We start from the raw sequence: 25,543 nt of genomic DNA on the forward strand, positions 1-25,543 counted from the left end.
AGGGAGTGTCAGATGGTATCCTGGGGGATCTCCACCTAGACCTTGATCAGGGCATCAGTGAGCTCCTGCACAGTCTGTACCACTACTTGGTAGCATCAGGTACCAATACATAACCGACTCGGAGGTTTTCAGTTGTATTCAGATCTGGGGACTGTGCAGGCCAGTCAGTGCCATCAAAGCCTTTGTCATCCAGGAACTGCCTATACACTCTGGCCACATGAGCTCAGGCATTGTTGTGCATTGTTTTGGAGGTTCTCTTGCTGCTGCCGCTCCAGTGCACCAAGTTGTCACTTTCATGTGTACCAAAGCAGGTGAGGTTGATTGACAATCACTTAAGCTTCCTAACTGGACAGATTGCTATTCATGCAGCTTAATTGACTTGGTGCCAGACTGTGATGATTAAATGTTCCATTGAAATTTATGAGCACTTGAAACTTATTTATGTGGCAGCATCAGTAAAGATTAATTCAATCTAAAGGAGTGTATATCTATACTAATAAAAGGCAAAGCACTCACTCACTGACTCATCACTAATTCTCCAACTTCCCGTGTAGGTAGAAGGCTGAAATTTGGCAGGCTCATTCCTTACAGGTTACTTACAAAAGTTAGGCAGGTTTCATTTCGAAATTCTACGCATAACGGTCATAACTTGAACCTACTTTCGTCCATATATACGGCCATAGCCTGCAGCTTGGTCGCCGTGTGAGGTGGAGTTGCGTCATTCATCATCACGCCTCGCACGTAATTGAGTGCCTGCCCATATAAGGTAAATATTTGCGGGTGAAGAACTGTGCTTAGCATATTCATAAGTGCAGCTACTGCGGAAACCCTCTGACGCTGAACAAGCCTTAGTACACATATCAATAGAAAAGCAAGGTGTAAAGCTTAAGTTTAAATTAAGTTCATAGACAGGCTGCTGCTGGTGTTTGTCATGCCTAAGACGAATATGATATTCGCGAGATACAAGTTTACTGAGAGGACGCAGGGTATAAACGAGACTTTTGATCAGTTTCTAACAGAGTTAAAATTGCTGGTGAAGGACTGTGCTTATGCAAACGAAAATGAGATGGTCAGGGATAGAATAGTGTTTGGCACAAACTCCGCGAAAGTGCAAGAGAAACTTTTAAGTGCCGGGTCGGAGCTAAAATTAAATAAAGCCGTGGACATCGCAAGATCACACAAGATATTTGCGAGATAGAAGTTTAATGAGAAGACGCAGAGTATAAAGCCTCGATGCTAAAGACCTGGCAAAGTCATGGAGAACATGGAAGGACGAGTTCAGATTATACACAAAACTTGCAATGCCGGAGGCAGAGGAAAACACTAAGGTCAGATTATTCTGTTATCTTATTGGAGAGAGCGGCAGAGAATTGTGTCAGGCGCTGACCGGTGATGTAAGACCTGATGAGTTAACCATGAGCTTGATGATACGGAAGTTTACACATTACAACCCAAAAATAAACGAAACTGTAGAGAGGTTCAGATTTTTTTCAAGAAATCAGGGAAGGGGAGAAAATATAGACAACTACGTCACAGATCTGTGAATGTTAGCAGGCACATGCAATTTCGGGTAGATTAAAAGTTCCCTTATACGTGACCGAATTGTGTGCGGAACCAGTGATGCAAGTTTGCAACAAAGATTACTGAAAGAAGACAAACTGACTTTACAGAGGTGCATACAAATATGCAGAGCCACAGAACTGTCGAAGGAGAACAGCAGGACAGTCACATGGGGTTCCCTATTCTATACTTCTCCCGGTGCGTCTCTCTAAACCCTCCGTGCGGGGACATTATCATAAGGCTTAACAATCTTACTGTTACACCTTCTACGTGCACCCAACCGTCCTTATTACAGAGTCTTCCTTGCTTTACCACTGGCTGCTTCTTTCCATTCACCTTCCTAGCTCTTTATTTAAACAGTTTTCCTTCTCACTTTTCCACTCCTTCGCTGTCTTCTCCCTTTTCATTCAAAATACGCACCTCCTTGCCTTTTTACAGTCGGTTCCCCTTACGTCACACCATGGTACGTTTATCACAAGTTAATACCAGGAATGCCTGTTAACACTAGAATTACCAGAGCCTACGAAAAAACTCGTAGATCCGTCCCACCTTAAATCACTTCTTAAAGCCGTTCTCACCTCTCCGCCAGTGTCCTTTGTTAATCTAAATGTGCTGATAAAGAAAAGCTGCAAGTAGCCGGCTATTCCATCCCCCCACCGACTTAGAACGTGCACAAACTTCTCCCAGCTCATGCCTTGATTGATTATCTGGGAGTGAAGTGGAGTTTTAGAGTAGAAATAATAGATCATTATTTGGAATACACGCATTTCACGTGTGTTCCGTTTCTACAGTAATCCGTGTAAACACATTTTTAAAACAAACGTTTTTCATATTGTAGTAGTAAATGACAAAATGTAGGCATAAACTATATAATGTATGAAGCCTGAAGTCCAAATATCAAATTAACAGTTTCATAATAGGTACAAATATAACAGAATAAGTATGCTTTTATTCAAAAATATAACTGCAGAAAAAAAGCCGCCTTAGCATGCCACATTGACACATATTTATCACAACTGTCATGGTAGCGTAATGGTATCAGCTGCTGACTAGCAATCAAAAGTTCATGAGTTTGATCCCGCACGATTCTCTTTTGAGAAGTAAACTGCTCTTATTCTTACTATTTTAAAATAAAAACATACATTTGATTTCAGTGTGTAACAGCCAGTGTAATTTATGATGCTTGTAAAGGTTATTTATTTTTTTTATTCACTTTTCATTCTCTCAATCGATTAGGGGAGCAGTAGAGTGTGTATGCCTGATGAGCCCAATGATGTTGCATATGTCGTGGCAAAAAATTAATCATCAGAAGGCTTTTTACCTAAAAATTAACACTATTGGGATTCGAGATAGACAGACAGAGTTTTAAGGCTTTATTGCAATAAATCAACCACACGGACTCAACCTATTTCGGCCGAGATTGAGCGATGATCATTACAGCAATTGAAGTTTTTATAACAATTTCTTCTCATTTTTACCTCATTCGATTAGCTCATTCTGCACCTGGCTTTACTGTCCATTATTCTCTCTTGGTGTCTGTTCGGCTTATTTTGATTGGTCTAAGACTGGGTGGATGGCTTCCTCTTACCATCTTAGGAAATGACATAAGAAAAGCCCAGTCTTTTCTGACCTCGCTATAATGAGCTCTTTTGCCCATCTTCTCTGCCTCCCTTCTATTCCTGTCCGGCCGAACCTTGAGTTTCCATGGGAACCCTTATTATCTCCTTACTTTTCCTATCACTGGCCCCATTATGGAATTTGTTATTTTTCTATGCTGTTCCCATTTTCTCTAACTGGCCAAGGCTTCAATTCCAAATATAGGTTTCCTCTCATCATTTGCTCTCTTAAACCTTTCAAACTTTTTATAATAGTGACCTGAAGCTTAAGCTTTAATTAAAAAGAAATATAGTATGTGCTTTCATTTAATCATTGCTTGGCATGCTTGATTTGTCTTAATTTCTACACTAAGGTTAATTGCTAATATATTCTTATAGTATTTTTGCTAATGCCTGAATTTACTAAAATTTTCTCTTCATGCATTATGTCAGCGTGACCCTGCTTGCAGCAAAAGCCTTTTGTTGTCTTTCTGCTGATTCATCAGCCCAGCTGCTTTTTGAAACGAGCGTTTCAGAGGCATCTACTCTGCTTTCATCTCTTCCTAGCCTTGAATCACAGGTGTTCTCAAACTCTTATCCTGTCCAAAACTGGTATCGGTGTATCAATTTGCTGTTCTTTTCTTACTCTGGAACTTTTACTGTACAGTAAGCCTAAAAAATAATGCAATATAACTGATTTTTAGTTAACTATTTGCTAGACCTATCTTATTTGCTTAACATTCTAATTTATACTTAATCTTAATATTTTGGAAACTTTTAATTACTTTTTATGGCTCTATATGTTAATTTGCTATCCTCTCATGCTAATAAAAAATTTTCCTTCTACACATACTCTTTGCATTATTTGACAGTAAACTATGCAATATATATGTACATATAATATAGTGTGTGTATGTAAGTATATATGTATATACAGTATAATGTGCGTGCGTGTGTGTGTGTGTGTGTATATATATATATATATATATATATATATATATATATATATATATATATATACACCCAGGGGACCAGAGGAGGGCTTGTGCCTCCTCCAGACCACGAGGGGTGTCCGTCCTGGTTATGTTGGGGGCCTCGGGTACAGGGCTTGGAAGCCTAGCCCTGTAGGGACCCGTGGCCACCGCCAGGCGGCGCCCCGATGCCGGAATATCCTGTGTGGTCCCCGGCCGGGACGCCCAGAAGGACCAGAGGAGGGCTTGTGCCTCCTCCAGACCGCAAGGGGGCAATCGCCCTGGTTGTATTGGTGGCCATGGGTAGAGGGCTTGGAAGCCCAACCCTGTAGGGGCCAGTGGCCACCGCCAGGCAGCGCCCTGGTGCCTGAGGACCCCTGGAGCCCAGCACTTCCGCCACACCAGGAAGTGCTGGGGGGAAGACTTTGGGAGACACCGGAGAGCTGCCGGGAGGACAGCCGGCACTTCCGCCACGCTGGGGCGTGGCCAAGGGAGGAACGCCGGGAACACCTGGTGCTCATCCGGGAGCTGTATATAAGGGGCCGCCTCCCTCCAGTCATTGGCAGAAGTCGGGTGGAAGAGGACGGAGCTGGAGTGAGGACTGGAGGCGGCCAGGAGAGAAAGGCACAGAGACTGCGAGGCCTGGACTTGGGGGAATCGGTGCACGAGGCACTGGGGTTGTGAGTGCACGAAGTTTGTAAATATTTGTAAATAAACAGTGTGTTGGGTGATGAACAACATGTCTGCCTGTCTATGTCCGGGCCAGTGTCCACAATATATATATATATATATATATATATAGACATATGTATGATATATATATTTATGTTTATATATATATATATATATATATATATATGAATATATATATATGAATATATATATATGAATGTTTTATATCTATTTTATCTGTTTCTACTCATCCAGCAGTGAGGCTAGGTGGACATATTCAGAATTAATGTTTGTGATATGCTGTCTATTTAAATGTATTTTATAATTCATGTAGTTTGTCACACATGCATGTCAGAAGGTCATCTTCCAGGCTCATCAGAAGTAAGCACTACCACCCTGGGACACGAGGGGGCACAGTCTGGTCATGGGCCGGGCGTTTCATGAAGTAAATTTTATGTACTGGTTATTGTTTGACATTAAAATTAATTTTCTAAACCACTAAACATTATCTGTCTGGTACTGCGATTTATATAGTCCTAGATAATATACCATATTACGTCATCAAGTTGTTTTAGTTGTCAGTACACTACGTTGTAGCGAAAAATTTGGTCAAAACTGCCTTTTGATGATTTCTTTTTTGATACATTTTGGTTAGCATATACATTACTGCAATTTATTTTATCTTATATCTAGTATTTAAATTCTTCGGTACTAATAATTAGTTTAAATTATGTATTTTGCATTTTATTGTTCACTGCTCGTCAGCGTGAGTGATAATTAGTGGTTTTCAGCTGTGATTATTAGTATGAGGAAATAAAGTTATAAAGCACAGGATAGGAATTTTTCATATTAGGAAAGAGCATTTATAGTTTATCGTTAAGTTAATAGAACATTGCAATCATGTGAGGTTTTTATTATAACCTCAGTTATAATTTATTCCATTGTAAATGAGCAGTTTGATTATCGAGTTGAAAATAATTGTTTCATACCTGTAATCACTTACTTTGCTTTAGGCCGCCTAACCGCCTGTATGGGTAATTATTTGCCATTGAATTAAGTAAAGTTCAATTAACACCCATTCATGACCTTATCCTCGGTTGACCTGTCGTTCATTTCAGCCACTCAGCATCTGTTGCCAAATACAGATGAAGCAAAACAGATGAGGAGAAAAGGTGGGGCTCAGAAAGAACGTAATCGAAAGAAAAAGAAACTGGCAGAAAGTGCTTCAAAGTGCAGAAACTTTGTGGATCTGTTCAAAGGTACTGATACCGGCCCCCGGCCAGGCGGGCCTGGTGAAGTCAGCGAACAAGTTCATGAGCCACCAGAGCAATCAGAAGATGAAGCTGGGCCATCAACAGGTGTAGTGGAAATTGGTGAACTGGCTCAATCAGTTGATACAGACGTGCCTGATAGAGAGGAGCCTGAGAAGGGATACAAGTCGATTAACTACTTTAAGAAACCATACGGATATGCAGAATGTGTGCTGTTTTGGAACTACCACCCTAATCGAAAAACTGACAACAAAGTGGTGAAGAGGTGTTTCGTGCAAAAAGATGGTTCAAATACATGGTGGTTGTCATACAACAAAGACAGCCATTCTCTTCATTGTTTAGTGTGCTTAGCATTTTCCAGCGTCTCAGACAGATTAATGTTCATGATGAACAGTACTCATCACAAATTTTAAGAAAATCAAAATGAATAATGGGCTGAGTGGGTTGACCATCACCTCACTCGTTGAAGGATGCCCAGGTCCAGTTTTGAGACCCAGTCCTCTCCTGGTCAGATGGTTTCTTATTATCCTCAGGCATTTGTAGTACAATAAAGAATTCCTAGTGGATTCTGTGATGCTGAAGTGATGCAGCAAAACAGTCCAAATCTAACATTTGCACCATCATGCTTTACAGTTGTTATCAGGTTCTTCTGGTCAAACGTTGTCTTTGGATTTTGCCAAACATGTCTTCTGGTATTGGCTCCAGCAGACTCCCGTGACCCTGTAGTTAGAATATAGCGGGTTGAATAATGGATGGATGGATGTGTTCTGGTACAATAGCCAAATAACTATCTTTGCATTGATGCCAAAACTGGTACCTTTAGTGGTCAATCAGCCTGAGAAAATACTCATTAAACTGAGACCTTTTTTTAAACCTTTGAGAACCAAATCAACAACATTGTGATGTGGAGGTGCTGCTTCAATCGGCACAGCAGCACTGTCACTGCTCAGCCTTGTTTCATTCAGTGTAAAGTCTACTTTCCTATCACTGATAAGATTGTTAAAGTAAAATGATTTACTGGTTAATGCTCTGATATTTAGTAACGTCGCATTTAAGGTCTCAGAGGAGCACAGCTGTTAATCATTTGAGTTAATACTGCTTTGTCCAGAACGTTTAGTTAAACTTTGGCCCGTTATTATAGTGCACATCTATAGGTGAAACCGCTGTTGAATTATCACATCCTACCACGGGTTTATAGTTAACATCAGGACTAAAGCCGTGTAGTCAACAAAGAAAATTACCTCTGCGTTGTTTTCAGAAAGGACCCAAGCGCCAAATCATTTTGGATGCAAGAAAACAGTCTCTCCCAGAAAAGATCCCAGTTCACTTAAAAAAATTAAATGGGCCAAGTTTGTGCTAAACTTGGTGGTCTTGTGTGATAGCTTTATGGTGTTTGGCCTCCATTTTTGTCTTCATGGAGCCCCTATGCACATTATGAAGTGGGCCTACTCCAGCCACAGAAAGCACCAAGTGGGCCACTGGGGTATGTTTGCCGGGCTACTGCTTATATTTATAGCTGTGGCCTTAACAAAAAAACTTAAAATTAGCTTGTCATTGGGATCTGCGTAGAGTTAAGTGGCCATAGAGATTTGGGTACCAGTCCTGGGGCCTCGTGTATAACGCCGAGCGTAGAACTCGCACTATAACATGGCGTAAGCACAAAAGTCGAAATGTGCTTACGCACAGAAAAATCCAGATGCAGGAATCTGTGCGTACTCCAACTTCCACGTTCTTCTGCTACATAAATCTCGATCAGCGTGAAAAGTAATGGTCGTGCTCGCGCTTTTTGTAACGCCCCAACTCCTCCCAGAATTACGCCTCTTTGAATATTCAAATCAATATACCGGTAAACCGCCCTTAAGCTCAGCCTTCTGTGAAAAGCCAATGGGAAAAGCACGGGGGAAAATATAAGTATTTCAGCGAATACCAAGTGGAGGCAAAGGAAAAGCATACTATTTGTTCAAATAAACCGTGGTATAATCAACAAAAGGAAGTTGATCGAGTGACATAGCGTGTTGGAGAAACTTGAAAGCTCACGTTCACAAAATCGCACAGTGCGGAAATAAAAAAGAAGTCACATATCAAAGTCGCCGTGAAAAGGCGAGTTGTAGCCCACTGTCTGAGTGTCATATGAAAGCTTATTAGGGTACAGAGAAAAAAGCCACACGGTGGGGAAAAAGCACGAAATGTCAACTTCAATCTTGACATTTCCACTTTAATCACGTAGTTTATTTTGTCATTAAAGTAGAACATCATAAACTTCATCTTAAAATTGTTTAATTAACCAGTTTCTCAAATCACATCGTAATTAAAGTAACACGTTAAATGCTTTGTTTTGTATTTGATCTTCTATGTGCTCTGTGTGTGAATCACTACTTGCTTCTTAAACCGGCTCTCTTCCTCCAACTGGACACAGAATCCATTACATTCGTGATATTACAGCTCTCTGAATAACTAAAATACTGAGATGTATACGTGATGTCATTTTCATGATGATAGGAGTTAAAGCATTTTATTAAACATGTGTTTCACTTCGATGAAATAATTTATTGCAGCAGTACTCAGGGGCGGCTCTAGGCTTGTGGTGGCACTGGGCAGAGGAAGAATCGGTGGCTCCTTCCGCCCGTCAGTAAGGTAGCTTATGCACGGTGGATGGCCACGTCCGTTGCAGACACTGCATAGCCGCCTCGTGCTCATGACACAAGCATTTAACTTTTGCCGAAATTTGTCGCTGCGTTTTTAGCTGTGTTGTTTTCTCTTTCTGTTTTATATTCAATATATATTGGCGTCACTGCAGTCCTTGCTTTTCTTTCCCCAAGTAACCGATCGCCACAAAATCAGCTCTGTAATAGACGTTAAGCCATCTGTAAGCTTAGCGCCGATTCTTCAAAACGTTTAATGAACATTGAAATATCTTCGTAGTACATGTTTAATTATTCTATCCTTCACGACACTCCCAGTGAAGAATATAGATTATTTAAATGAAGTTAAAGTTTTATCTGTATAATTTAATAAACATATTTTGCTGCATTTCACCTTAAAATGATATCGTCATCATATGTAAATACGCACTTTATAAAGTGGCTCAGGTTGTGCAATATTATAACTGTAGTGCAAGTTTACAGTGGGGTGATTGTACTTATAAGTACAGACAGTTCTACAAGGTGCAATTGATTGAGTGCATTTAAAGTTCTTGGGATGTAACTGTTTCTGAACCGCGAGGTCTGTACAGGAAAGGCTTTAAAACGTTTTGCAGTGGCTGAGACAGCGTGTCCTTGAAGCTGTATACCGATAATTCTCTTTCCGATCAGCTGCTGCTGTGATTCACACTCAGATACAGTGATATAAATACTCCGAGTGGTGCAGTGAGAGTAATATGGAAAAAGATGATCCGCTGTGGCAACTCCTAACGGGAGGAGCTGAAAGAAGAAGGTGCAGTGAGAGTAACAACGCTAAAGCAGCTATGGTATTTGGAATACTATGGCTATTCCTGGACCATTATATTGTTACAAGTTAATTACAATCAGATGCATTACACTAATAAACAATATGCGGTTAGTTTCAGTGTATTTATAAAGCCGCGTCAGGAAAATAAGGAGTAACCACACAGGAACAGTAGTATTGCTTTGACGCTGGGTGCCGCCAGTCTGCAAAACCGAGCGGAGAACTTGCGTACAAGGCATGAGGTACCGTGGAAAAGTGCGTGGCTTTACGGCAAGTGTAGGTTTTATACATCGCGATTTGAACGTGGAAAAGTTCTTACACAACATTTCTGTGCGTACGCACCGTTTATACATGAGGCCCCTGGCCTGGTCGCACTCTAAAGACTTCTCACTTTCTCCATGTGTGCGATGCTGGGCTGTCTTAACACATGGGCACGCTGGGCAGTTGCACAGCGGCCCATGCAAATCTATGTATGTTGTGATTTGCTGAGTGGTTGTGTAGATAGGGGCCCCAGTTCACTGCTTTGCTGGGGGGCCTATAATAAGATTACCAGATTTTTTTGGGCCAATCCAGGGACATGCGCAGTGGGGCTAGAGGAGCGTAGACTCTACAGATCCGAGTAGGGACTCTAAACGCTACAGAGTACAAAACGAAAGCTTATCATGCGATTTCTCGCCAAAATTGCAGGATGTGGTAAAGCATGACCGCCGTCAGAACACCGTGCATTCGCGCCAAGTTCAACTTATTGTGGTGATGAGATATATTCAAAAATATGAACCAGCTGAAACCGGGGACAAAACGGAGACATGTTTCTGAGTGGGGGAAGTTGTCCGAAAAAGGGGACTATCCCCGGAAAACGGGGACGGATGGTCACCTTACCTATAATGAGGTTAAGACGGCCCTGGTGCGATTGGCGGTGCAATTACTCTTCACGGATTTGAGAGGAAGCTGATCAGTTAATAAGAAACCCTGCCAAAAATTCCAACGCCATTTCAGCAAAACGTAAAAATGAATCATTCGTATTAAACATTGCAACCGATTTAGAAGAATGGCTCTAAAGACAGCGGTTACACCACGCGATCCGAGCAGCAACAAGCGGAACAAAAGGCAGACGGGTTTTTACTTATAACCCAGTCGGACTACAGCTTCGCTATTTTAAATCCGCCAGAGTCCCTTTTCCGCCCTCCATCTCTCTCGCTTTTTAAAATTTTTTGTAATTACATGTGTACCTTTAATATCGTCCTTTCCGCAAAACAGGAGGGACCGAAATCAGAAAAAATGCTTGTAGTAAAATCGGACCTAAATGCTGTGGGACGCGGCGGAAGTTGAATCGCTGGCTTCACAGTGCTTGCCAACTCCTGCGTCCAGCAGCTGGTCAGAAAGCGTGAAAATTAGTCCCGCAGGTTGAAGAAAAAAAAAAATGGGCAAAACTAAACAGAAGAATGGACATAAACCACGGAAGAAGAAAATGGAAATTACTTTCAACGATGCCGATCGTCAGTGAGTATTTTTTTCCGCAAAGTTTAATCTGCGCAACTGTCCACGTGTTTACAATTTTGCTTAGGAGCATCCAGTAGATTTATTTTAGTTTCCCTGGCATGAAATAAGTAAACTCTATCATTTGTTTGTGCACTGTTAGAGAAATGTGTTTTAGTGTAATTATTGGTAGAAAGGTCGTCTGACTTAACTGGTTAACCCACGGTTACGTCAGTTTTAGTTATGCTTAGTTTATCTAAAAGTGACTGGGCTGCGCGTCCATATCCAGTCGGTCATTGTTCATGCACAGTTTCCATGTGCTCCACCCGGCTTTCCTCATGGTGCCTCGTTTTACTTAAGACTTCCAGAAAAACTTTCAGTTTGGGTTAGTTGGTGATTGTGGATTATCCTCGTGTGGCTCTGATGGCTCTGTGCTCAATTCTGCCAGGATAGGCTCCAGACCAACCTCCTCGGAGACACTGGTCAGATTTCTTACCGTTTAAAATGTCATTTTCAGTTTTAACTCATGCGTGCTTTGGTGTTGCTAATGTGCTGTTCCTGTATCGCGACGATACGTATCTCGGTGCTTGTGAACATTTTTCCTTTAATAAAACGTAGTGACAATGTAAAAACTGTGTATTGTGTTTACTCGGGTTGTCTTTTGTATTGTATTCAGTCTGTTTCTAGTTCAAAACCTATGTAGAGTGTTACGAATATGCAAAAATAGGGGAAATCGGGAAGGGGCAGTTACTTTTTACAGCACTGTATTTACTCATATGGGCGTTCTCTACAAGACGTGTTGTCTAGAGGCGCGATTCAGATTAAACACGAGGAGTAAAAACTTGAAGAGAGAGAGCAGCCGTGTTTAAGAGATTGTTAGTTTTGATTTGTATTCTTCTGCCAAATGAACAGCATTTCATATTGGGTTCATTTGCTTAGTGAAGCATACTGTAGAGTTGATCCTTGAGCATTCAAAAATGGCAGCATCACTCTCTCGCAAGTCATTCTCTTCTCTGTTTTGATCATAAAGTCACTTTTACACCTCCGTACAATTTAATTGTGTTATGTTGTTGATATCATTGCCAGCAGTGTTTTGGACCTTGAATTTCACTGATGTTGAAGAATCACCTTGAGCTTTGTTGCTTTTATTGTTTCTGCCATTGCCTGGCTTGTGGGTGTCAGGCAGGCTTTTAAATGCGTCCTAAATTTGTTCCTGTTCAGATTCTTTAGTTCAGGATCCTCCTTGGACACTTCAGGATTCTGGGCACTTGTTGCTCACAGAGCTTGCTTGTGTTTAATTCTTCAAATGATTCAGTTGACTCTGTAGTGTTTAGTATATCGTACATTGTCACTTTGATTCCCTATTGCCATTCATTTCAAGGTGACCTTTCAAGATCTTGGGTCTTATGATGACAGAATTCTGCAGCACATTTGTTCACTTTGGACTATGACAGGAACAGGTAGTGGCCCAAGTGGATTATGCAGTAATAATGAAACTACAAGGGCATATCGTGGTGTAGACATTCAGTGGTAGCACAATATCTGGATTGTTGGAAATGTTTTGTGGATTTCATTTTGGTTCTGTAACAAGAAACAAACTTTAAACCACAAAGCTTGGAACTTTTCATTCACATACAGTGGAACCTTGGGTCACGACTGTAATTCGTTCCAAAATTCTGGTCGTGACCCAAAGTAAGTTTCCACCATTGGATTGTATGTAAATACAATTAATCCGTTCCGGACAGTACGAGCTGTATGTAAATATATTTTTTTTTTTTTAAAGATTTTTAAGCACAAAAATAATTATACCATAGAATGCACAGTGTAATAGTAAACTAAATGTAAAAACATTGAATAACACTGAGAGAACCTTGAACAACAGAGAAAACTAACATTGCAAGAGTTCACGCTACAGCCTTACGAACCGCTCGTTGTAAACACTTTTTTTTTTTTTGTTTTTAATGAGTTTTAAGCACTGGGAAAAAAATGAACATTTGAAAAATCCATAATTTATACAAAAACTAACCATAAACAACCAAGAAAACTAACCTTGCAGGAGTCGAGTCCTGGCATGAAGGAAGTTAGGAGGAACTGGGTGGAGAGGAGATTACAATTTTGAGGTAAAGTCCCTCTGCGCGATGCACGTCTGACCGAGAACAATGCACTGTACAGGGAGAGACTGAACATGTGCGGAAATCACCGACACGTACGACCCGGAAGGGAAATGAAATAGAGCAGAAAGAGTTCACACAACGAATGCACAGGGAGAGACTGAACACGTGCGGAAATCACCGACACATACGAACCAGAAGGGAAACTGGCTTGTTCGTCACCCAAGTGTGTGGTCGTGAACAGATGCAAAAGTTTGACGAGCTTTTTGGTCGTAACCTGATTTGTACGTGTTCTGAGACATTCGTGACCTGAGGTTCCACTGTATTCTGTTACACAAGTGCATGAGAGTTCAGGTTTTGTTTATTGGTTGTACAAAGTGATTTTATCTTTGTGACAAAGATCACTTTTTGATGGCGATGGATAAACTTGCTAATGTTTAATGCTTTTCTTTTTCTTGACTGCCACTATTGTTCTGTTTAGCTGGGTGACTTTTTGGTTAATTGAGAGGGCACCTTCAGCCCAAGGTGTATTGAGTGCTTCATGGTGCAGCACCAGGTGCTGGCAGGGAATCCTATGAGTTGCTGATTTGGGCTCCATGGGCATTTATTAGCAGTAACAGAATCTTTGGCTGAAGTTTGTGGTGGATGGTTACTGGAGTATGTGGACACCTCTTTATCTTCCTCACATTAATCTTTTTCTTAATCTGTTATCCATGGCAGGGAGTACCTAACTGGTTTTCACAAGCGCAAGGTGGAGAGGCGCAAGGCAGCCATCGAGGAGATCAAACAAAAACTGAAGGAGGAGCATAAGAGGATGAAAGAAGAGGTCAGGTCAGAGAGTTCATGACACTACATGAGCATACGAGAATTAGCCTAACAGTTTTCAAAGCAGTTTAGGCAATATATACATTTTTTCCACTAAAAATAATTAGTATGTGCTTGGGCAGGTGTGTCTGGTGCAGACTCCTAACCCCTGACCCAGAAAGGTAGCAAATGGAATGGACGAATAATCACTGTGTGCACCTAAAATATATATACATGACTTGGCACGATATCCAGGAATATATTTAGACAATGGTCTAAAATAATTTTATGTCATGACTGTTGTCATCATTGTGAATTCAGAGCAGTGGAGCACTTTCACAGATAGACCCTGATTCCAATGAAGTGATCAGGTGAAATGGTTTGGGGGCCAGGGGTATGGGAGTTTTTTTTTTATTTTTTATTATTATAGTGCTCTTTTTGGGCTTCTTCAGAGAACTTGGAAGACATACATAATTGTATTACTTCGTTATAGTGATGCTTTGGCAACTGCTCCTTGTTTTATTTTCGGGGTGGGGATGTTGGGCAAAGTAGGCTTGTCATTGGGATGAAACTCCATTTGTGGGTAGTTTTCAAAGTATTGTCCTCATATGTTTATTTTCTAGAGTTCATTTTAGTAATAGGTTTGAGCTTTTCATGACAAACAATAGCACAGGTCATGATGTTTCTAAAAGAAAGTTTCTCATATTTGTCTTCTTTTTAATTGCAGAGGTGCAAGGAATACATGAAAATGCTGAAGGAGAGAACAGAGGCTCTTGGTATGATGGATCCTTCAACTATGTGATAGGTTTTATTTATTTAATTAATATGTACTTTTGTTTTGCTTTCATTTTTAGTGTGCCATTATTAAGTATATCCTTCTTAACAATAGGTATACCACAAAATGCCAACGTCTGATGACAAATTCACATTGTCATTACTATCGCTTGATTCAACTAATGGTTCAGTTTTACTTTGTTTTAAACTAGCTGTACATCTTTTCGTTTACAGGCCGTTGTGTCTTTCATTTAAAAGCTCCTCTCCACTCATTAGTATTGATGAGTTACCATATAGTTTTCAAAATACATATAAATATTCATGCTTTTTTTTACAGCATAGTGTTATTTTATCCACTAGATGGTATAATAATTGTGCCCTGAGCATTATTTGGGCTTTTTGCTACACATGAGAAATAGCTGTTATGATCCAGAAAGGCACTCGTGGTTACCACCAAGTAGGTTAAAGTTAATGATGTCCATGATGTGACACTATTAACAGTGAAATGTTATTTCCTAACAATACATGTCTTATTTAAAGAGATTATCCTTAAACAATACTAATAACTCAGGCAAAACGAATTAATCCTATTAATTGTGAACATACAGACCTTTAAATTAAAAGTATTAACTATTTAAAACAGATTAATAATGAATGTCATGATTTTATTTTTCTCTTTCATCATGCATTTCTATATTGACTCCTAGCATACGCCTCTGTGGTGTCACATTCAGTTTCTTAACACCTATAGTGGAGTGCAGCATTTCAGTCAATGAAACCTGTTATTCATTTATATGCATACCTCTACTTCTGTCCGCATTGACAATAATTACCAAAAGTTTTCATTTTAATTGTGGGAGACTTTTTCATAAAGCTGCCCATTGAAGTCACTAATAAATTTAGTGTGCAATAGTAAGTGAAGTCTGTACGTAATTCTTTTGCTTCATTTTAGTCCATTTGTTTAATGTGATTTAGCACAATTGCTGTTTTCTTAATTAGAGGTACTCACTGTGAGTAATTGCTTATGTTTTTCTTTCTCTGCTGCTAATTAATACTCCATCCATTCATACATCATTGAATATGCCTATTCTAAGTCAGGGCCATGCTGGCAATGATGATCCAACCCTGAGTGGAATGCCACTTCAGTACATGGCACACTTATCCATGGATGTGGCACTCGGGTCACTGATGCTTAAAGCAAAATGAAAATACAGTTTTGATTGTAATTTCTGTCACTATGTTGTTTTTCCACAGAGGAGGCAAGTGAATTAGACCAGCTTGTTACAGCAACAACCGAATCTGTACAGTATGACCATCCTAACCACACAGTGACTGTAACAACTGTTAGTGATCTTGACCTTACTGGACCAAACTGGTTCACACTGGGAGCCAATGAGGTAAGAGCCACTTTTGTTAAACCTAGAGGTGTTAGTACATTGTTAGACATGGGCTACTGGTATTTTTTCTTTTTAGTATGCCTACATTTATAGTAGAAAATACTGCTTTCTTTATGTCGTTGTTTAAAAAGCGATCTCTAAGACAAGCCTGCAGCTGTGCACTCCTTGCTTTCTTATGTCACTGAGACAACATAACACTCCTAAAGCCACTTAATCCTTTTCACGATTGTGGGAGTTTGGCGCTCATCCCTACAGTATTGGGCTCAATGCAGGACCCCATCCTGTATGGGGTGCCAGTCCATTACAGGTAATAAGTTGATTAATTGCATTGCAGGCATGCCATGTTAAGTACCTCACTGTATATAAAATATTTAGAGGCAGCTGCATGAATGCTGAAGAAACTGCCTCTATATATTGTATATTCAGCAGAGTATTTAACATTTATCAGATGAGGGAAAGAATTTCATGTTTGGAAGCATTTTGTTCATGAAATCAGGTAGCTAATGTAATCAAACAGGAGTGCCATGTATGTGAAGTGAGAGAGGATAGACACATGGCAGAAGTTTTTTTTTGTTTTTTTTTTTCACTTTTCCAAACACATTTTAATGTTTATTTGTACTGAATACGATTACTATTATAATGTAAGGTCATCCGAGAGTCAAAAAAAAACTATGATCCAGCTATTTTCAGGATGATTCTACAACTGGAGAGCAATTCTTGGTGTGACGGATGGCTGGGTTGCCTCCGTAATGGAAGGACCTGGTGAGAGAGCGTGCTCAGGGCATTCTCTACCTCAGAGCGCTAGATGGCAGTCCCCCCTGGGTTGTAGCGGTGCCTTGGATTCCCATAGGACTTTATTGGAGTTGGAGTTGGAGTTCAGCACAGCCCTGTTGGGTTCCGTGGGTGCCGCCAAGGGGAGCTGCAGAGCTTTACTTTGTTGGCCTTCCTCCAAACCAGGGGGTGCTTCCAGACCTCTCTAACAAGCCACCTGCAGTACTCTCAGGTGCAGCATTAAAGGAGCCGCCTGCCTTGAGCATTTTGCTTAGAAAAAAATAAAATCCCTGAAGCGGCATTTTGCTTGCAGCTTCTTTATTGAAAAAAGTTGACTATGTGGTTACGGGGCTGACCTTTAAGCCTCAAGTATGCTGAGTCATTTGTGTATCAGATCTGCAGTTTCATTCCAAATCACTTAATTGCCTGGGTTCAAATTGTGAACAACATTTGTAAACCAGTTTAGTGCATCCTGATCTTGTAAGTGGCTGTGATTAAAGGTGGAAGCCAAATGACCACGATTTGCCTAAAAAGTAAACGTCCATACCTATTTCTGTCATTAATTTGAAATGTCCCTCTTGCTACAGAATGATCAGTTTCCAAGTTTCTCTGCAGGTGGTTCTCAAGATTGTGTTGTGTAGTTTTTGTATTTTAAGCAACAGGCCATTGCGGAGTTTCATTTTGTGGTTAAACAAATGCATTTTCAACGTTTTGCAGACCGCAACAATGCAGTCTGTAGGATGATGTTTGGTAGTAGTGAGGAGGGTTTTGAGAAAGTGGGTCTGAGTGCAAGTTTTGGACATCAAGAGCATATACACTCTTATAGGTAGTATGCTCATTGGGGACTAGGTGGTATTTTGCTTTTGGAACACCTGCACATTTTTTCTTCAGCTTATGACCTTGTCATCTGACTCATCTTTAAAGACTTACAATGCAATCTATATACAGTGCATCCAGAAAGTGTTCACAGCGCATCACTTTTTCCATGTTTTATGTTACAGCCTTATTCCAAAATAGATTCAATTCATTTTTATTCCTCAGAATTCTAAACACAACACCCCATAATGACAACGTGAAAAAAGTTTACTTGAGGTTTTTGCAAATTTATTAAAAATAAAAAAACTGAGAAATCAAATGTACATAAGTATTCACAGCCTTTGTTCAATACTTTGTCGATGCACCTTTGGCAGCAATTACAGCCTCAAGTCTTTTTGAATATGATGCCACAAGCTTGGCACACCTATCCTTGGCTAGTTTCACCCATTCCTCTTTGCAGCACCTCTCAAGCTCCATCAATTTGGACGGGAAGCATCAGTGCACAGCCATTTTAAAATCTCTCCTGAGATGTTCAATCGGATTCAAGTCTGGGCTCTGGCTGGGCCACTCAAGGACATTCACAGAGTTGTCCTGAAGCCACTCCTTTGATACCTTGGCTGTATGCTTAGAGTCGTTGTCCTGCTGAAAGATGAACCGTTGCCCCAGTCTGAGGTCAGGAGCGCTCTGGAGCAGGTTTTCATCCAAGATGTCTCTGTACATTGCTGCAGTCATCTTTCCCTTTCTCCTGACTAGTCTCCCAGTTCCTGCCACTGAAAAACATCCCCACAGCATGATGCTGCCACCACCATGCTTCACTGTAGGGATGGTATTGGCCTGGTGATGAGCGGTGTTTGGTGTCCTCCAAACGTGACGCCTGGCATTCACACCTCATCAGATCAGAGAATTTTGTTTCTCATGGTCTGAGAGTCCTTCAGGTGCCGTTTGGCAAACTCCAGGCGGGCTGCCATGTGCCTTTTACTAAGGAGTGGCTTCCATCTGGCCACTCTACCATACAGGCCTGATTGGTTGATTGCCGCAGAGATAGTTGTCCTTCTGGAAGGTTCTCCTCTCTCCACAGAGGACCTCTGGAGCTTTGTCAGAGTTACAATTGGGTTCTTGGTCACCTCCCTGACTAAGGCCCTTCTCCCCCGATTGCTCAGTTTAGATGGCCGGCCAGCTCTAGGAAGAGTCCTAGTGGTTTCGAACTTCTTCCACTTATGGATGATGGAGGCCACTGTGCTCATTGGGACCTTCAAAGCAGCAGAAATATTTCTGTAACCTTCCCCAGATTTGTGCCTCGAGACAATCCTGTCTTGGAGGTCTACAGACAATTCCTTTGACTTCATGCTTGGTTTGTGCTCTGACATGAACTGTCAACAGTGGGACCTTCTATAGACAGGTGTGTGCCTTTCCAAATCATGTCCAATCAATTGAATTTACCACAGGTGGACTCCAATTAAGCTGAAGAAACATCTCAAGGATGATCAGGGGAAACGGGATGCACCTGAGCTCAATTTTGAGCTTCATGGCAAAGGCTGTGAATACTTATGTACATGTGCTTTCTCCATTTTTTTTATTTTTAATAAATTTGCAAAAACCTCAAGTAAACTTTTTTCACGTCATTATGGGGTGTTGTGTGTTGAACTCTGAGGAAAAAAATGAATTTAATCCATTTTGGAATAAGGCTGTAACATAACAAAATGTGGAAAAAGTGATAAGCTGGGAATACTTTCCGGATGCACTGTATATATAGATAGATATATAGCGGGACCTTCCTCATTCACGTGCCAGCCTCGGGGCACATCTTATATCCGCTTAGCTAGCGAATGAGAGAACTACTTAATGGATTTAAATCAGGCTTTTTTCTAGAATTTGCTTGAACATTACGGTTGATTTTGCGACTTCTCTCGCTAAGAATCATAGTTCACTTGCAGGAGCGATATACTCGCACTAATCCGAGACAGACTGTACTCTATTACTAATCGTGTATCTGTGTTAAGTACGCTTTTGATTTAATTTTTTTGTTACTTATTCATTATTATTCTTACCTAATTTATTTTTTTTTCTTGTTACTATTCTTTGACTTCTTATAAAGTGCTTTAAGCTATACTCTTGTGTATAAATATTTGCTGTAGAAATAAGTATTGTTTGTTGCCAAGGTTGATCAAGATTGTGCAGAAAGGTAATGAAAGTATAAAGTGTAGTAATCTTATGAGTTTGTTCAAAGAATTCTATAAGAAATCACTAGCAAGAAAAAACTTTTCCAAACTGTCAGTACATGTATAGTGAAATACAGTGGTAATTAGCTATTATCCGTTGGTATAGTTAGTACATTTGTAAGAGTGACCACCAGGTGGTGATGCTGTAGTAATTTTTTTAACTTTTCTGTTTGTAGTGCAATGCATTTATTGAGTTATTATTGTCACTTGTACAGTGAAATTCTGAGTTGCATGTGTTAATCTATGCCGGTGCCTTGATTAGTTTAGTCAACTACAAGTGCTCAGAAATATTTCTTTCATTGTGAATAAGGTGCAGGTGAAGAAGTCAAATCTTAAAAAAGAATTCACCATTATATTTTTATAAGTTGGCAATAAATCGGCAGCTGAAGCAGTACAGATGTTTCAGCAGGCCCACAGTGACCAAGCATGTTTCACATGGAAGGTTCACTGCATTGTACATTAAAAAAGCTCAACATATCCGATTGCCAGGCTTGGTCGACATTATTATAAGTGAGTATGTTAATTTGTAGATATTTAGAATGGTGTGTCCCTAACCCCAATAGTTGTCTGCTGGAAGCCCACCTTATGGTTAATTTGTTGAATTCATCCCTTTAGACTGAAAAGGATAAAGATGAAGAAGAAGAAGATGAAGAAGGAAAAGATAAAGAAGACTGGAAACCATCCAGTACAGCGCCTAAGAAAGCTGGAGATCCTCTCCTTTCCAAGAAGTAAGTTGTTTTATTATTTAATTTTTATTTCGGATCTCTGATTTGTAAGCAGCTGGGTTGCCATGCCAAAGCGGACAGACTGGAAGAACATTAGCCTCTTTGTGTGACAACCATGTTTGTTTCCAAATAGTAAGAACTTAATTCAAACTAATCCCCCTGCTATTAAACTGTCAACCATGGTTTCCAAAGCAGAAGGCTTCACATTACACGTGAAACTGTTATCCTAGTGGCTTAATTGTGGCTTCCTGTGCTTGTCCCAAACTAAAATAAGTTGGGCCATATTTGTAGTACTTATTATTCATTTTTGTCAAAGGTCCTGGTTAAGGGGATTTTTCAAACTAGTTGCACGTGAGCAAGCCCTGTAATGAACGGATCTCATTTCTGCATTTGCTTACAATCTGAGTGGTGGCTCCTTGCAATGCTGTACTTGTGGATTTGAGAATGGCCTCTTATCTTCTAATGATTTGTTCCCAGTCCATGTCACTTTATTCATTTATACAACGTGCAGAGTGAAGTGCATATTTTCAAATCTATCCAGACATTTTTGACCATTTATGGGTAAAAGGGAGCCTTGGTCAAGGTTTTTATGTAGCCATGTTTACACAAGAGCATCTGATAACAGACAAAAACAAAACCGAGTTCAAGGTTAAAATTGTACAATTTCCCAAACATTTGCATCATTTGAAACAACACTACTTTAACTGCTTCTAATAATTTGCCAGTAGGTTTTAATGTAAAGCAGTAGTACATAGAAAAGACTCCACACTCCTAGAATTTATTTTTATCCTTGATATTCCTTATTAAAAGCCATATGCCACTAGGAAGAAAGGAATTTCTGGAGTAGTTTGTGAGGATCAAGCAACTCTCCTCCCTGATTTACTGAAGGTAAGCTGTTTACATAATGGGCATCTATCATCAGCAGAGATGATTTCCAGTTTCTTCAGCATTGCTCTGTGACATTCACCAGCTAATGTACATTACAGTATCTTCCACTGGATGACTGGTAATCTGCGGGAGCATTTTAGATTTTGATTTGTCAGATCAAGAAAACAAGGCAATGGAGCTGTGAAAGATGACAGACTGGCTTACACTGCAATAAAAGGACAAGATGAGGTCCTTTTCCACTGTGAATAGTCAAAACCTAAGAAGGAGAAATAAGCACAGATTGCATTTAGAGGACATATTTTTGCTTCTCACCTTCCCCAACCATAACCTGTCGTCTATAGCGGAGGAGCAAAAGATTTAGATTCGTCAAAAACTTGTCTCCCGTTTTCGACAGATCTCTGCATTTTAGGGTTGATGAAGGGAGTGACTCTGTGTGTCACAGTTCTTGAGGACAGTCTAGAGTTAAAACAGCTGGGCGGAAAAATACCAAACTCGAATCTTAAGCCTGTTATGAGATGACGATGTGCTGATTTGTTTTTGAGCCAAATCATGCAAGAGAAACCCTCAAATACTGTAATTGCACAATTAATTCTGAATTCTTCTCATCAATTGCTATCGTAATTACCTATTTTATAAACAGAAAGATCAGCATCCTAGCAGTAAATAATGACTGAAATGTTAGAGAATAGTTTGGGTAGCATGGTTCCAAGGGTGAAAAGTCTACTGACACTCATGTCTGAAATTTTTGTATTCGTATTCCAGTCAAGATTATTATCGAGGATAGTTCCAAAGTATTTATATTTTTTCATTATGCCTATCTTCTTTCCCAGAACAGTGAGTGGTGAACATACAGAGTTTGGTTTGGTTTAGGTTTATTTGTCATATACAGTATAGGTTAACACAGGGTCAACATACCTGTACAATGAAATGTGTATGACGAGAAAAACAAGTTAAAAATAGACTAGCTATATAAAATAAAATGTGTACATTTTAAAAGAAGTTATAGAGCAATATGAGTTGAATGAGCAGCAAGTACAAATGAGTTATTGCACAGATAATGTTTTATAAGTACAGATGCATATTCCATAAAGTGCAGATGTATGTTCCAATTCGTATTCCGAGTGTGTGCAGGTACAGGTTGTGTGCGAGTAGTGCAGTGTAGGTGTAATGTAAGTGTTCAGGTGTTGCTGTTGACGAGTCGAATGGCCTGGTGGTAAAACTGTTCTTAAGTCTTGTAGTCCGAGCAGCCAGACTCTTGTATCGTCTGCCAGACGGTAACAAGGAGAACAGCTGGCGTGCTATATGGCTGTGGTCCTTTATGATGCTGCTTGTCTTGCACAAGCACCGATGGAGGCAAATGTCTTCAATGGCAGGGAGACTCTTGCACATGATTTTTGGCTGCTGGCAGAGCAGCTCCCATACCAGATGGTAATGCAGCCCATCTGCAGACTCTCGACCACACTCCTGTAAAAGTTTGAGGTGATGTTGGCATTCATGCCAAACTTCCTCAGGAAGTAGAGCCGCTGGCGAGCTTTTGTGACCACAGTGTCTATGTGAAGGGTCCACGAGAGATCCTCGGTGATGTTTACTCCGAGGAACTTGAAGCTGTTAACCCTTTAAACGTCTATGCCGCTGATGTAGATGGCCTGGTGTTCTCCACCTTGTTGTTTCCCATAGTCCACGATCATCTCCTTGGTCATATATTACAGTCATATATAATTTCTTTAGTCTTTATGACATTCAGAGTAAGACCGTTCTTATTGCACTGATTTCTGACATAGTCCTCTTGGTTGAAATAATAGCTTTCATGCTCTTGGTAACTGAACTTTGGTCATTTTTAGGTTTTTCATCTCCAGTATAGAGTATAAATAGTAATGAAGAAAGAATGCAGCCTTGAGTAGTTTCAGTATTAGAGTGAATGACATTTGTAACTTTAATGATTTGTCCTGAGTGCACAATGCAGCACATGGGTTAGCATTCACACTGTTTAATTTCTCAATCAGTATTTGAAGCAAGACATTATTTGATGCAGGAGAAAAATCCAGAAATAGTGGTCTTCTTTTTTGATGTTGGATGGCTGAGTCTGTTAATGCGTTATCAATGTTATGTCGTCTTTTCTCTCTATAACCTGCTGGCAATCCAAATTATCCTCTTGGTGTAATAAACTTGACTTGGTTTGGACTGAGTTGAACTGAAACACTGCGCTGAATATAAAAATGATATTGCGCCATTGTGCCTGAATAGCCCTTGTCCTATTTTGGCTATAAATATTATTAGATAAAATGAACGTTATTGTGAAAAAAACTTGGGATAACATTATTTTCATTAGTCTTGCTTTCCATTTCTCCATAAAGGATCTCCTCACTAATGGCCTCTCTGCACGCCCGCACAAAGAAGAAAAAGAAGGGGAAAACCAACTTGAAAGTGAGGACTGGGAAATCCGCACCATCTGACATGTCCAAAAGTTCACAGAGACACCGGAGTGGTAAGTCGAGCAAAGCCCAGCGCCGCAAGAGAACTGGACGTAATCGACAACCGTGTGATTAAATGTCTATCCTAATATGGAGTTAAACCAGAATGAAGCCAACTGCCATAAGCTGGGCCACTAAATTTTAGAATTGTGGACAAGCTTGATTGAAGAAGTGGTTACCGGTGGTCTGACTTAAATGGCCTTTGGGTTACTTGGGTTTCCTCTGTCTTCATTGAAGACTAATATTAAATCGACTGTAGAGACTGACGACTGAAAATGAGCACCCTAATGCTCTGTTATGTGATTCATAGTGGCAGGCAGATGTGAGTAAGACCTGGAATACAAATGGATTATTTGTGCAGAATTTCTTTTATGATGGAAAAACTCCACTGTTTTCTATATATGTCTACTGTATATCTTTTTATTGTAATAAAGTATGAGAAGGAATTTGTACACATAAGGAACTTCAAAGAGCCCCATTGTGCTTATGCAGTAATTATACTGCTGCCCCCCTATATATCTATCTATCTATCACAAACCTGTCCATCTGCCACGCAATTAATTGGGAGCTACTGGGGCTAGTACTGTACCTTGGTCTTAAGTTTGAGCTGATGTATTCTGTAAAGTTTAGGTGGCAGCAGCCTCTCCAAGGTGACCTCCATTTGTGTGTTTATTGTGTTAAAAAGATGGAGAAAATGGCCTGGCAGAAAGAAAACATCTGCTGAGCATCAAGCAAATTGCAGAAGCCAATTGTGTGATGATGAACACCATAATAAGAGGAAGAAAAAGAACGGCAACATGTGCTGAGCGTCAACTGCAGGGTCCAGAAGTGCAAGAATGACAATAAGCTGAAAGACATAAAAAATTTTAGGGAGCAGTAGCCTGGTGGCCATGACATGTGGTTGTGTGTTTGTAGCAAAGTAATTGAGAAGCCAAAGTGATAACCACCAAAATGGCAGAAGGAGATTTAGTGGTGACCTCCTCTGAGCATCAAGCACAGCACACAAGTCGATAGAAGTTCAAGAAAGGATAAGCAGACACGGTGTCTGCGCCATCTTTAACTTTTTATTTGTATTTTATTTTAGGATCATAGGTCCATCTGCTTAACTGGTACGCAATGGTAATACTTTTCATTTTCTGTTGTGCCTTTCTGAAAGTCAAGTGGACAGTCAGAATAACAAAAAAAAATAAAAATGAAATGCTTCTGGATACAATGTGATATAAGACATTAAACAGCAATTAAATCCATGCAGGCAGTGTAAGAGAGTCTATCTGGCGTTGGCACTCGCGGCCTGATACGTACCAAAGCACTCCTGGACGTGACATGGACTTGTGATGTTGCAGACATGGAGCTTTCTCTTGTTTTTCAAAGGCAGGTGGGTGGAGTGACCCTAAATTAGCGTGGTCTGAGTGAACGTGCCCTGAAGTGGACTGGCACCCCATCTACAGTTGGTTCTTGCCTTGAACGCAGTGCCACTATGGTAGATAACATCACTCTGTGACCTAAACTGGAAAAGTGGGTTAGAAACAGTGATGAGCATGTGGGCACAAATGTGTGCTTCACCCACCTTCCTCTAAA

At 40.3% G+C, this 25,543-nt stretch overlaps 1 protein-coding gene across 1 annotated transcript; it reads left to right on the top strand.

Annotated features, from left to right (window-relative positions):
• Positions 1 to 10,430: 10,430 nt before the first annotated feature.
• nol12 (nucleolar protein 12) lies at positions 10,431 to 24,428 on the top strand. The gene is made up of 6 exons (XM_039765642.1): positions 10,431 to 11,013; positions 13,821 to 13,926; positions 14,632 to 14,680; positions 15,933 to 16,075; positions 20,497 to 20,609; positions 23,849 to 24,428. Exons 1-6 carry the CDS (start codon positions 10,934 to 10,936, stop codon positions 24,039 to 24,041), a joined length of 684 nt encoding a protein of 227 aa, XP_039621576.1. The 5' UTR covers positions 10,431 to 10,933; the 3' UTR covers positions 24,042 to 24,428.
• The last annotated feature ends 1,115 nt before the right edge of the window (positions 24,429 to 25,543 follow it).

Source organism: Polypterus senegalus, chromosome 10, assembly GCF_016835505.1.
Source record: "Polypterus senegalus isolate Bchr_013 chromosome 10, ASM1683550v1, whole genome shotgun sequence".
In the NCBI taxonomy this organism is placed as follows: Eukaryota; Metazoa; Chordata; class Cladistia; order Polypteriformes; family Polypteridae; genus Polypterus; species Polypterus senegalus.